Below are 14,197 nucleotides of genomic sequence, written 5' to 3'. Positions count from 1 at the left end.
CACTTCTGTAGGTTGCCATTAATGTAATACATTGCTGCTTACTTAAAGCCACACACAAAACCCAAACTTGTGTGTGCAGTCGTAAGAGATGCAGAGTACACGTTTATCCATTTTCTGTTAATACCTCCATGAGGTTAATCCAATTTGAAAGGAGTGCTGAAACTAGATAAAAATGAAATTCATCTCTTTATAAAGCCTAATTTTTTAATTATTAGAATGTGAATAAAAAGTTCATACAGGTGGATGTATTAGTTAAAATATTCTGTGTTCGTTATCTACAACTGTTGTCACTCTTTGAAACCCGTTCTCGGGAGAATTTGACACATTTAACTCCCGACCTTTGTCTCTGGATGTACATTCCAGTTTCTCTTACCCTGGTGTTTGCGCTTTCATGCGCCGTTGTATGCACATCTTTGTTTTTCTGCTTCCTTATAGCTGTGTAAACATGAACTTAGTGCAAAAAAAAAAAAAAAAAAAAAAGACCTGGAGTGCTGGTTATGCTGGTCATGTTGTTGTGAAGCTGTAGGCTGTCTTTTGTGCTAAGAAAAATCCCAATGGTTTGATTTCAGAGTAGCATATTAGGTAAGTCAAGGCAGAGTTCAGCATATGCACAAAGCGCCGTGGTTCTGGCAATCCCTGCCGAGTCACAAGGTGCTGCGAGTTGCAGCGTTAGGGAGTTTGTTCAGCCTTTATCCCGGGTGCCACAAGAGCGTGTAGGCAACACCAAGCACACACAGATGGTCCAGGCTGAGCTGTCAGAGCTGTTGAGGCAGCACGGAGTTCAGTTACCCACCAGCTGGGTGCCTGGGTCTTTCCCTGCCAAGAGGAAGGGGAGATGGAAGAGGCAGGCCTGGGACGGAGAGCTCAAAAAGAAAATGGGGCTGTGCTGCTGAGGCGGGGATGGCACCAGAGGGTGAAAAAGGTGGGAGTTAGGTGTTGCTGCTAATGTTATCTGACCTTTTCCACAAAAAGTGGGTGTTTTCGCTTTGTGGGAGCTTTTTCTTTCGTAGAGTCCTTTCTTGAGAGGCGGTGGCAGCCTGGGTTTCCAGCTGGCCTTGGTATCGTGGCCATGTGTGGCCTTCGGCCCCTCCTGCCTGACGCATGCCTCCTGCTGCTGCCAGTGCCGAGATGCTGCTGGGCTTCCACCTGCTGGATGGTGAGGTGGTGAGTCCCGGTTCATCAGCAGTGGGTTAACCTGGCAGCGTCTCGTAGTTGCAATGGATGAGAGCAAGTCTTCTGTGTGGGGGTTTATAGCTTGTGTTTGCCACTCACTACGCCCACCTCGTCTCTCTCAGGGCTGGTGAGCAGCGGTGCTGTGCGCTCCCTTCCTCAGAGGTGCTCTCCAGCAGCACTCACAGCCTGTCACCAGGCAGCTGATGCTCTCAGACTCTCTGAGCCTGCCCTGCCTCCAGTGACCTGCTGGCTCTGTGACAAGAGGCTTTGCAGGTCCCATATAGGCTGAAAAATACACAAAATATGGCAAAACCCAAAAGCCTTGTTAAAGGCACAGAGGAAACCTCAGCAGATGAAGGATTGTAAAGCTATCAGAGCAGGGCAAGCATTAGTTATCTGCCTAAAATACTGCCATCATTGAGTGTTTCCAATACCTGGGAAACCGGGTGGTGTCTGACGTGCATTTTCAAAAGGCCTTCATTTATTGTGCTGTTTTAAACAATGAGGTTTGTATTTTGAGACTTTTAGCGGTGTTTTTTTTTTATGGGGTTGGGCAAGTAGAAGGAAGGCATGGCTTTTGAGAAGATGTGGTAAAAGTTGTGTTAATTACTGAAAGGGAGGTAAGAGTATTTGATGTAACAGAAATGGCTGCGGAGCCCTGAGTGCAAGTGTATAATGATACAGCCGTAATAAAGAAGACGTACGTATTTTCTGCTTGTGGAGTAATGCACTAGAAAGTAATTGCTCTTAATAACCTGGGGGCTTGAATTATTCATAAAAGTAATGAAAGGTGTTCTTAGCATCAAGGACCTCACCACACATCAGAGAAATCTGACTGTGATTTTAAGGACACTTGCAAATGTAAGTGTGACAGCAGTAAGATTTTCTTAATATTGTGATGCAGAACGATTGATGTAAAACAACATTAACAAAATAATCCATGCTCAGAGAGCACCAGCAGGTTCCTCAGCAATGAACACAGCTAACTCTTGGACATATGGCTTACACTTGCAATCCTCCAGCTCAGGAAGAAGACTTTATATATATAATTTTATTATTATTATTATTTTTATTTTTTTAAACAGTCAGCCCTGTGCTGTGCAGGCAGTGTGACAGGAGGCATGATGGGATGTGATAGTTCAGCAGTGTCCTGCGGACAGCTGGTTGCACCAGCCTCGTGGCAGGCTTTGGGTGCATTCAGCTGAGGGTGTGTAAGCTGCAAGCTGTTGGTTCTGTGGGCTAAATCTGTTCAATGGGACCGGCTTTACAGTCTCGATAACAGCAATATTTTTTACCTGGTTACTGATCAGTTGCTAGCCTCACGTTGGCAATTTCCCGTAAGTGTGCCAGTAGATAGATCGGTGTTAGCAGCAGGATCCTACAGATGGGGCTGGAAAGGGAACACTAACAGTGCAGCTGCTTCCTCTAGCTGGGGAGAGGTTGTTCCCTTGTGAAGTCACGCAAGAAAATTCCTGTGGGCTTTTTCCTGATTTTCTGATTCTGTTGTCCCAGGGACACAGGTGAAGACTTCACTTCTTCTCTTCCCAATCCCTTCTGTTTCATTACTGTGATGTGTGAAGAGATGTGTCAAGAAGCCCTGGCCACGGGATTAGATTTTATTCATTCCAGATGTTCAACACTTCATGCTGCCACAGGCTCTCACGTGGCAGTGACAAGGACAAGAGTGATTGAACTGGGACGGAGTCATGGCAGAAAGTTTGAAAACTGCTGCTCAAGTCACACTTCATCCCTTTCAGAAAAAGTGGGGGGCAGTGCAGAGAGGTGGTAGTGGTATTTTGCACATGAGTCTGAGTCGTGAGATTTTAGGCACTGCAACGTGAAAAAAACACCTTGGGGCTGGGGGAGAGGAGTGGCTGACATGTCAGCTCTTAGAGTGTACAGGTGACAAACCTGGCACGGTGACCCTCAGTCAGGCAGCGTGCCTTTGAGGTGGGATTTATTGGTGAGCCATGTGGGCACCACCAGGGAAAGCACTGTTCTAACGGAGAGTGTTTTGCTGCACCACCATGGCATTCCCTTCTCTCCCAAAAGCCAAAATGATTCCACTTTTTGTTTTTCAAATTTCCTGAGTTTTACCATTTTCTCTGTATTGAGACAGGACAGGATTTCTCCATGGGCTTTTCTAGGGCTGCATGTAGCGTAACGTAACAGTCCTCATTTATTTTCATTGGCATGGCTTAGATCTACAGCAAAGAACAATGCACCTCGAAATGGGGGATAGCTGAGGGTCTGGTTCTGCAGAGTCACCAAGGAGGTGTGTGCGTGTGTATAAAGTATAGACACGTATATACATAGTAAAACCTTTAGCACCAAGTGCTTTATCCTGAAAAGTGTAAGAAAGACATATAACATCACACAGAACTCTTATTTTGCAAGGTATAAACCAACAGATAAGGTCTGTGATGGAAAAACTGCTGCTGTTGGTAGAAAACTCTTATGGAGAGCAGGACCTTGTCCCAAATGTCTGGTCAGCGCATCAGTTCCCCCACCTACCCACTCCTAGCCCGTGTCCTCAGGATATATCAGGATTTCCATTTAGCTTACATAGTCTTCTGTGGCAGAGACCTCGTCATTCAGACATTCTTTAAATTATGTTGGATAATACAAATGACCTGCGTACAGACCTCTTCCATCTAGAACGTTTGGAATATTTTAATCCTTCACAACAGTACTCCTGTTGACCAGAGCTGATTTAAATGCAAAATGGTTGCTTGCTGACAAAGTGGGTGTAGCTGTTTCCCTTCAGCGTGTGCATCTCAGTACTAAAGCCCTTATCTATATGAGAGGAAGCAGTTTTTGTCTGTGAGCAGCTAGACATCCGTTGCAAGTATATAAAATAATCAGCCATTTCTAAGCGCTGCTTTTAAGGCACTCAGGATGTTGGGTGTGGGTTTTTTGTTGTTTTGTTTTTGATGAAACATAGTGTTAAAGTGGATAATAAACCCTCCATAGCTCAAAGTGCAAAGGAATTTTTGAATGCTGAAAACTAATTTGGGAATCTGAAGGTGAATATTTTGAAGAATCTCTGCCACAAGGCATAACGTGCTTCTCTTGAGCCTTTTTTTTTTTTTTTTTTAATGCAGATTCCCCTGCAGTCCATATATGTGCCTCCAAAACACAAGTACTGCAATGAGTGCCAAAGTACACTCCGGTGTTCAGAGCCACAGACTGGGGAATCTGAATTTCTTGTTCTTTTTCCCTGTGTTGCTGGTGGATTGCTGTATAAAGAAGCTTCCCGAATATTTTTTGGCCTCAGCTAACTCTTAACTAAGTTCACTGTACTGTTAACTGAGCCTAACTAAGCAGATCTGTAAACAGAAGGGCCATGGCAGAATAATCTGTTATGCCAGGTTCCACAGGTTTAGATGAATGGAAATACGCTAGAGACTGAAGGCTGACAAAAGGATCTGCTTTTGGAAATCATCCAGCGTTGCTGATCGTGGCTACTGCCATTTTGAATGACAGCAAATTGTGCAGGTACCCTGTAAGCTTGCAACCTGCCTTTCCTCTTTTTATAAATTTCTATGCATGTCTCAGCTGCAATTGAGATATTTTAATAATGGGGTGATGTGAAAGAGTTGAATAAAAATAAAAGTTCAAAGCAAAGCTGATTTGCTTTGCCCCCAGCCAGCATTCAGCCTTAAAATATAACACAAATCAACACTGATTTGTGTTATCCTGAAGGCTCTCTTCAGGAGGTCTTACACCTACAGAACTGCCAAGGAGATCGTGTACAGAAGGAATAACCCCCAACCCTGCAATGAAGGCACACTTAGGTGCACTGTTTCAGAGCAAGCTGTTTTGCTGATATGAAAAGAGCATCTCTGTAAGTTCTTTTTTACAACTACAGGGTAGTGAGAGATGCTGCTCTGCAGCAGGCAGCCAGACAGGTACACATGAAGCAGACAATCTCTCCAGCACAGTGGACCTTTCCAAGGAATTCCAGGCAACATCTCCTTCCTGTCTCTGTAGATGGCAAAGTAACATCTGACATTCAGGGCTCTTACCGTGCTGCTGGCAATGCGTGAGCACGAGCAGAGTAACAGCAGTGCAGACTCACCTTTACCCACTGCAATGGAACCACAGGTTTTGTGCTGCAAATTTGCCCAAAGCCAGGCTGCAGTGAGGATAATGCTAGAATCAGATAAGAGGCTTCTTCACAAAAACTTCTTGACCATATTGCCCTAAACCCGGGGTGATACAACGTTCAATGAGATTTGTGGTTGTGTTTTAGAATGTGGATGTCAGGGTCCTGGCAGTGATGCTGCAGCAAGGAGAAACAGTGATGAAAATTGTTCCACTTGCTTCACTGCAGGTTTGAAATCAGCCTGTTATCAGCAAGCCCTTCACTGCACAGTGACAAAAGGAGAGGCGGGAATCCTTCGAACTGTGTTCCAGCTTGTGCATTTTCTTTAGGAAAGAGCTGATTTTAATCCCTACATTCATTCTCCATATGAATGCTGCAGAATTTCTTTCTGCAGACTACCCAGTGTGAATGGAATTTTGTGAGAAACTCTGATTTGGCCTTTTTCCTTTCAGACTTTATGCTTGTGGCTAATATTTCATTGGAGATAAAGTTGTTCTGATTGTTTTGCATAATGTCTATATATGACATCCCACTCATCCCCTTTAAAATCTAATCCAAGAGACAAGTCTGTTGTGTCAACATGTTTCTGTGGGTTTTGTTTTTTCTTTTTCATTACTGTATCCTCCCAAAAGAAAAATAAATTGCTTATCTACTTCTGCATCTTATTTCCAGTGCCAGATCTTGCAAGGTGTTTCTTCACGCCTTTTGCCAACCATGCTTTGAAGGAAGGATCTATCCACATCAATGACTGAATAGTAAAGCATCAAGTCAGTTTCTTCATGTATTAAATTTGAGTCTTAATTTGGCTTAATGAAGTGCTGAGCTGGACTATCCTTCCTTGAATCTAATTTGTCTTTTAAATATGAAATATTAATTAGAGAAAAGTGAGACAGCAACTTCAGCTGTGAACAAAGACAATGCATGAAATCTGTTCAGTTTAATTCCACTAATCCACTTTCTGAGGTTCTGTTTAAAGCTTGCCATCTTCACAGGACACACCTCAGAGAACCAAGCATCATGTCAAAATTAGCTTGCTTTTAATACTGTTTTAAACCATCATGTGAAGAAAACTAAGTATGCACAAGCGTAACTGGGATCCCCTCGAGGGGCGCATGTAGCTGTGGTTTTGTGAGAGCCACTTGGAGTCAGTGCTCACTTGCAGAGTGAGGGCTGGGCGCTGGTCCTGGGGTGCCGGCCCTGTCCCCTCCAAACACCACTTGTACTGGGGAGTGCAGCTTAGAGCAGTGGGTAGAGCGGGGCACTGCAGGCTGAGGCACGTGACAGACGGGGGGGAAAAAGGGAAGTGGGGCTGTAGGGTGTCTGTGGCTGCTGTCGGTGCGCACCCTAATCTCCTATATTGGTCACCAGCACGCCACATAACCCCATCTTTGGGGGAATGCAAGTTCCTGGCATCACTCCTAAATACCAAGTGCATATGTAGCCAGGGAAACAACAAATTTTTGACTACTTCAGAAATGGGAAAGGAAAGCATCACACAGTTTGGGCGCTGGCTGTGTGTCCCCAGTGCATTTCTCAGAACCAGAAGGTGTGCAGAGAGATGAATGCTGACTGTACTGGTCACTTGGTGAGACTGTATTTTTGGAGGCTTTATGCAATGCTAGAGAGCAAGAGAAGGGGGAATGTGGGAAAGATGCTCTGCCCTGTGTGGCACTCTGATGATACTGGAAATTGGAAAACAGGTAATGGGATTTTTCTATCTGGATCAGCCTCTGGCTGTCTTCTGCATGTTCAGGAAATCACTTTACATCTCTGCTTCCATTTCCTTGGCTGCCAAATGAACATAATGATAACTACCTCTTCTGAGTGCTCGTGCTTCATTAGAGCAATAAAACATTTCAGAGGAAGGAGTCATAGATGTGTGATTTATTAATCCAGCAAGGTCAGACTGAACTGCCTGTAAACAGCAAAAGAAATTGCAGAATGAGGGAGAGGTCTCTTGGAGCTGAGTGAATGCCGATGCTCGGCATGCTGCCAGTGAGCAGGATTGCCAGGGAAGGTGAAGCAGATCTTTCAAGTCTTGCCTGAACAGGGAGCCAGCTAAAAAACACGTATTTTTTTTCTCACCTGAGGCGTATCAGCTCACTGCAGTGACTCCTTGGATGCTCCATGCACCTGTCTATTATTTTTTCCAGAAAGAGTTTTTGTTTGTTCATTTCTTCTGCATGGACGTTTTGTTAAGATGCTCTGCGTGGCTTTTTCTGTATGTATGACTAGTTGTGATCTGATTTTATGCATGAAGACAATAAAATAGAGTGAGTCAAGAAGATACTGAGATAAACAGATGAACAATGTTTATAAACCATGAGAGCCTCCTAAATTTGATAACCATCAGTTCTAGCCAATACGTCTCGTGGTGCTTAAGGAAGAAGAAATCAATATTACAGAAGCTTTTACAGAAAATTTATGAGCACGCTTTGTTCAGGAGCAATCCATGAAGACCAAAGCACAGCTAGCACTAGGTGCTTATAGAAGGGCTTAAAGACAAGTCCCTTGCTGAATTCACAAATTTTTTAAGGGCATTAAATTAGGAAATATGGAAACGGGCTTTAATTTTGTTGTTGTTGTTGTTTTAGTTTAGCAGGGTATTTGCAGAAGGAGAAAGTGCTGTAATAAATCACGAAACTTCTTTGAATACTGTGGCTGAATAGACAATAACAGAGTAACCTAGTCTCTGCCAGAGTTATGAAGCATACCTGCTAGGGTTTGTATTTCATGGGATAAGTGGATTAGTATGAACTGGTTCTCTAGTAGGACTTTCCTCCCACAACAAAATCCTTAAGATAGAATTTCACTGTATTTAGGTACTGCTTTCCAATTAAGACAAGGTTGTAGCGTACATTGGCATTGCCATGCCAAAGCCAGGATATTCTTTTGATGAGCACAGAAGCCATTTTCTAACTACAACGCTGCATATTCTCATGTACCCTGATGCTTTGATCCGGGTTTAGCATATTTGCTGCTAACACTGGTAAAGAAACATTGGCACGCCACTTGCTGGAGAGCAGACCAGGCGTGCGGACCCTGCGCTTGGTCCCAGCACACAGCTGCTGGCTCTTGGAGGAGTTGTGAACTTGCCCCTGCTGTGGCCACAGAGGACCCAGGCATGGTCCTACTCACGGCTGTGAATCAAAACTGGGGAATGTAAAGAAGAGATGAGTGGTTGGTGGGAAGTTACAGGGTGTTAAGACATGCCCTCCGAGAGCTCGATTCCTGCTGAAGGATTCATGTGGCTGCATGTGTGGCACACTTCTCTCCCTCTCTCTCTGTAGTGAGAGTTACTTCTTATTTGTACTGTAAAAGCTTAGTTAAAAGCACCAGAATCAAGGGAATATTTAGTTGAAGAGATCATCGCCTAAGTCTCACCTATGTTGCACCTTTTTGCCATACTGCCCCACGATGTTTCCCTCATGCTTATCTTAATTTTGTGCTGGTAGCACACAGGAGCATAAAATGCCAAAATAACACAAGAGAGCTGGGTCTGGAGGATCCTTGTAATGCTCCAGCCTGGGAGCCTTGATCTGTTTCTCTGGGTAAGATTAAAGTAAGCATTTTTGAAGGAGGGAATAGATGAGGCTTTGGATGCATGATGGGTTTACGGAGTTCAAAATTCTGTTCCAAACTGATTTCTTATTCTTGATTACTAAATAGCATCAGTGGTTTCAAGTTGCAGCTAAGACAAAAAGGGCTGGTTGTTAACCTAGTGTGTTGCCCAGTTGAAAAGTTAAAAAGCGCCTCTCATTAAATTATTTGTATTTCACTGTGGTTTGCAATACTGAGTGATAGAAGTGAAATTTGCATCTGGACGTCCGAAACGCTGGAAGTTTTTGTAGTTTTTGTTTCCCCTTTGCTTTGCTTTGTTTTTGTTTTTTTTTGGGGGGTGGGGGGGGGGGAGGAGGCTTGTGTAAGATTTCATCTGTGATTGTGGGCATCAGTATGGCTTTGTTAACACTATCTGCTTCTCCAGGATAGCTCCTTGCACACTCTGCTGTGCGGGTCACGGGTTTCACGTTTTCTCCTGTACCTCCCAGAGGCCTCTCTGCAGTGATGCTGAGAACTTGCTGGTCCCATCTCGTATCGCAGAGGAAGGAGGTATTGGACTGAAAACCAACAGCAAAACCACATGTAAAAATGTATCTCTGCTCATTGGCAGTAATTTTGTGCCCTCAGGCAAGGTGACGGTGGCATGCCCTTGCACCAGCAGTTAGCTAGACAAGATCAATACATACAAGAGGAAGAAACAGATACATAACAGATCAGAAATACGTAACAAATCAGAAAGAGCATGTATTTACAAGTCCTGATGGTGTGTTGTGTTAGTGATCTCTCTGGATGCCAGCATATGATAATGGGCAGCTTCTCATTGTACAGCAGAGGTACAGTAATGCTATTACCGGTCTCCAGAGAGAGGCAGGATGGCTCGTAACACATAGCGTTACCAATTAGGTGAAAGTAAAGCAAAGGATCTCCATGTGTTGTTTAAAAACATACTTGGGCTCTCTGTGTACCTTGTTTCAGGTTCAAAGCTGTGCTTTCCCAGAAATCAAACTCCCTGGGACTTGACCTTTCTGCAGGGTTGTTTACCAAACGGCTTGTGATTTCTGTGTTGTTGCTTTGCTGTTTCCCTGCTGCGGCTGGAAGCGAGCGCTGCAGCGTCTCCACCTTAGCCTAGGATTCTGGTGCCAGACTGCATGAGGGCATTGGTCACAAGCTAGCAATTTAGACATTAATACTCTTTCAGCAATAAAAACCATTACTTTGATCTCCCCCAGGGAACTATCCAGTCCTTGTGCATGCACACTCTTTTCTTCTAATCTCAGTGGTAGCAGGTTTTTTTGCTAAGGCACTTTGTTTTAGTGAATCATACATATCAAAGCATATTTTCCTCATCCCTGTTCTCTCAATCCTGTTGTTTGTGTTTCCTTCTTGTTTCTCTCATTAAAACGTCTCTACTTCACTCTCATTTTCTGCTAAGTATTTGAAAAATCAACAACTGTAGGCGCAGAAGGAATTTCTGCCAGTGTGAACTGTATTGGTAAGTGTTTGACATGGCTTGCTGAGTAGGGACGGGGGGGCAACGGGGAGCGACTTCATTCATCAGCAGCTTTCCAGCACTTGCTTTGCTTCCTGTTTGCAGGCAGAGCTTTCAGGCAGCCGGTCCAGCATTTCTCTAATCTCTAAATGCACGTCTTCCAAATGTGTTCCACAGGTGCCAACAAAAAAGCTGAAGAAATATGAGAAAGAGTACCAAACAATGCGAGAGAGTCAGCTGCAACAGGAAGATCCCATGGACAGATACAAGGTACGGGAGATGCTGTACGGGAACTTGGTTCGTTGGCTACATTCTGTGGGAAGTGATCCAGTTCTAGCAGTTAAGCAGAGGTACGTGTACCACGCTCACCTCTCTAGGATATGCTGATGCAGATTTTAGGGAATTAAAATGGCAGGTGAAACTCATCCCCTTTCTTGAAAGAGCACTTTGAACGCTTGGACTTAGTGTTTTACAGGAGTATTTGAATCACAATTTGTTACTCTCAAGACATCTTCAAATAGCCACATATAATATTTTTCTTCTTTCAGTTTATATGTTTGTAGGTAACTCTCCTGCTGTTGCACTTTTACGGGAGATCTTCATGAGACGCAGAAACAAAGGGTGATTCTCAGCTACAGACACAAAAAGGAGAAAATACACATTGTTCTAGCACAAGCTGTGTGCAGTAACATCCACAGAGACTTTTGGAAGATGAACTCTTCCTTGACTGATATGATCCTTGTTTTTCATCTGTTTGCAGGAAATGTTAGTAATTTTTTTTTGCTAATATGATGGCTAGTACAGTGGGATCCTGAGCTTGCCTGGAGTCCTAATGTACTACTGCAGTAGAATTCATAGTAATAAATATCCTGCTTTAGATCAGCAGAGGAATAGAGCTTCAGTTATTCATATGATAACTTGATAGTTCACCAAAAAAATAATAGTTTTTAAATTTTGGATCAGTATTGCTTATCATTCTGGTGTATTTATTTTATTGTTACTGCTACATTCTGTTGCCATAGATTTTTGTGTGATGGAGGTTCTGCCTCTATGTTTACACTTTACATAGAGTTCAGGATTCATTTATTACTTGCTTATTTTAAAAAGAGGTTAGATTTCCTTAGGTGAAGCTGCCAGAATTGAAGCACTTTACTGCATATTGCCCAGTTTTGCTGGGAATTGATGTTGCTTACACACACCTGTATTGTTATCCTGCTGTTCTTCATTGTGCCTTATTATGTGAAGTGACAATGCTGTTGGTATAGAGAATGCCTGGAATGTGGAGTAGTAAATAATAGGGCGTGCAAAGGTTTACACAGTATGTGAACGTAAGGAAAGTACACCATGTTCAGAAAACCACAGTGTGAAAACCTGTGGCAAAAGACTATGCCGTGCTTCATAAATAGGATGAGATAGAGTTGCAGTTACAGAGAAAGTAAAACTGACTTTTTTAATTTTTATTTTTTTAAAGTATTTACCTGTGAACATCAATGTTTTAAATATAGTTTTTTATGTTAAGGAGTGTACGTTTTATGGTTCATGAGGACCGGGACTGCTGTAGCAGCCAAGAGTTGTTAACCAGAAAATTTCTATTAAAAAAATAAATAAATAAAAATTAAGTGGTTCACTCATGCTACTGTGGAATTAAAATAATGCTTAAAACAGAAAGAAGGCTTCTTTAAAGCTCTGGAGGAGCACCTTAACTAGTTAATCTTGGGCAACTGGTGGTGAAGAATATATCCTCGTTTGCAGTTGGGGGATAATTAAAAAGTGGCTCTTTGGCCCCTGCGTGTGTGAGTCACTGTCACAGTCAAGATCACTGCCCAAGTTTGGGCTTGTACTTTTGTAACTCACTGGATTGGTTCTGCTCTTCTTACTGATGCTGTGATTAGAGAGAGGCTCCATAACTGGTTAGCTTCACATTAAATGCACAGTTTGGACTCATTTTTCAGCTGACGGATGTCATGGAGAAATGCTTGTAAGTGTTCTCTGCTTCTTGTCTTGCTTGATTTTATTTGTGTCAGGCTGAGATTGGTGGGAATGGACATTTCCATAGTGTTTCCTAGTGGGCAGAAAGTAAAAAGTCAGCTTCACTTGTCCCTTAAAAGATCATACAGCAGCCCATATGCTTACAAATGCATTTTGTTTTGGCAGCGTCAGTGCTAGACGCTGTCCAGCTGGGCTTGGTTTGGGAAATAACTGAGTCTCCACTGCTTTGAAGAGCTGGTATTGCCTCTGAGCACAGCATTGCTGCTAGCTCCCTCTGGCCTTGCATGCTCTCTGCCTGGGCTGTGCCCCCAAAGCCCACGTTGTTACACTTTTTACAGCTTCTCTTCCAGAAAAAAATGTTATTTTAATTTACTACCCAGGAAGGAGGTGTTCCTTAGATGCATGGAGATCCACGCCGAACACTCCTCTTCTAGGTCGAGGAGGAAACATGCTTGCAGTTTGTTGACAGTTTTTAGTTATAGCTTTTACAGATTTGTTGTTTGCAGCGTATCACAGTTCTTGTTGCCAAAAGAGATTTGTTGGGACTATAGAGGTGTACCACAGCAATGGGGGTGTGTTGGCACTTCGGAATTGCAGCAAGGAAGGACGTCTCCCTGTGAAATGACCTTCTGGGCTGAGGAGCCCCAGGAAAAATGCCCTGTGTCTGAGGGCTGAGGGCAGCAGGGGTGTATCCAGCCAGCTGGCAGCTGCTGCTCCAAAGCCACCAACCTGAGTGCTCCGTAAGCTCCAGAAGAGGGCTGGTTTTGTGAAGCCAGGCCTGCCGTTCACCCGTCACGTTTTCTTGAGAGGTTGAGTTCATGTGCTACAGTAAGATGTGTTACATGCCACAGGAGTTCCTGCGCAGCTCCTGTTTCACATGCTGATTGCAGTAGACTTGATTTACCAAAAGAACAGTATTAAAGAGAGCAATAAGGTTTGGTGTTTTTCTCCTGTATTTACAAGTATTATGTAGGAAAAGTGTTTTGTTTTTTTGTGTTTTTCTTTTTTTTGGATGTTTTCACAGTCAACTAATTTTATCTTCTATTACACATAACAAGTTATCACTCATATTTTTGTCAGATTTTAAAAGGGTGTAAAAGTAAACAAGTTCTAAACTCCTGTTTGCCACCAGTTTTCATGATTTTTAGTTAAAATAAATTAAAAATTGCCTATAGAAGTCAATAAAAAAGTGACCTGTATGTGCAGAAAAAACAGCAATATGATTCAGATTGATATTTTTCTATATTTTTTTTTTCCGTGTTTGAGAACAGAACATCTCATGTAACAGGGTTGTGGTTGATTTGATAAGAAACTGCTGAAGTTGGATCTAGGAATCTTTGAGTTTACATAAAAAGGATATGTTCATGCAAAGTTGGCTGGAGTTTTCCAGTCAGACCCTGCCTGTGCCCAGGGTTCTGTTCTGAAGGTAGGAATGCATTTTCATCTGTGGACTTTGTTGCGTGACAGAGATGTTGTCTGTCTGAATAAAGGTAATTTGGAGATAACAGCCTTTTGTGTCTTTGAAGTGGAAGCAAAAACTAATACACTGGTCATTTTTATTCAGAGTCCTGGTAACTGCCATGAGGAAAAATGTAAGGTAACTACTGATGTAGATTTTTTGTTTGTTTGTGGTTTTAAGAAAAAGGAAAGGGAAAAAAAAAAAGTGCTATGGCACTTCTGGGAATATTTTTTGAGTCAACAAGCAAAAAACACAAACCACCTCCGGGTGCCTGAGTTTTGCTTCCCATGAAAGGTTTTCCTGGACAGTTTGCTGTAAGAGCCTTTTGGCTTTCTAGGTGGCGCTTTACAGGATTTTCCTTCAGAGCTGCCTTCACAAGCCAGAGCTCTTTCCAATGGGCTTACAAAGACCTCAGTTT

General features: G+C 43.0%; 1 protein-coding gene across 14 annotated transcripts in view; it reads left to right on the top strand.

The window, feature by feature from the left end:
- The window catches only part of RABGAP1L (RAB GTPase activating protein 1 like), a 257,106-nt gene that overhangs the window by 229,005 nt on the left and 13,904 nt on the right, over window positions 1–14,197 (top strand). For 12 of the 14 annotated variants that reach the window (XM_072041793.1, XM_072041794.1, XM_038182983.2 and 9 more), the window contains one exon: window positions 10,509–10,601. In XM_072041793.1, the coding sequence (XP_071897894.1) occupies window positions 10,509–10,601 (93 nt within the window). Of the gene's footprint in view, window positions 1–10,508; window positions 10,602–10,879; window positions 11,959–14,197 lie in introns of those variants that run through there. The other 2 variants (XM_027463458.3, XM_021272321.4) reach the window with 1 other exon arrangement.

The sequence above is a fragment of the Anas platyrhynchos genome, chromosome 8 (genome assembly GCF_047663525.1).
Source record: "Anas platyrhynchos isolate ZD024472 breed Pekin duck chromosome 8, IASCAAS_PekinDuck_T2T, whole genome shotgun sequence".
NCBI lineage: Eukaryota > Metazoa > Chordata > Aves > Anseriformes > Anatidae > Anas > Anas platyrhynchos.
Note: the sequence above shows the minus strand (reverse complement) of the source record. Positions and strands in the feature narration are given on the sequence as shown.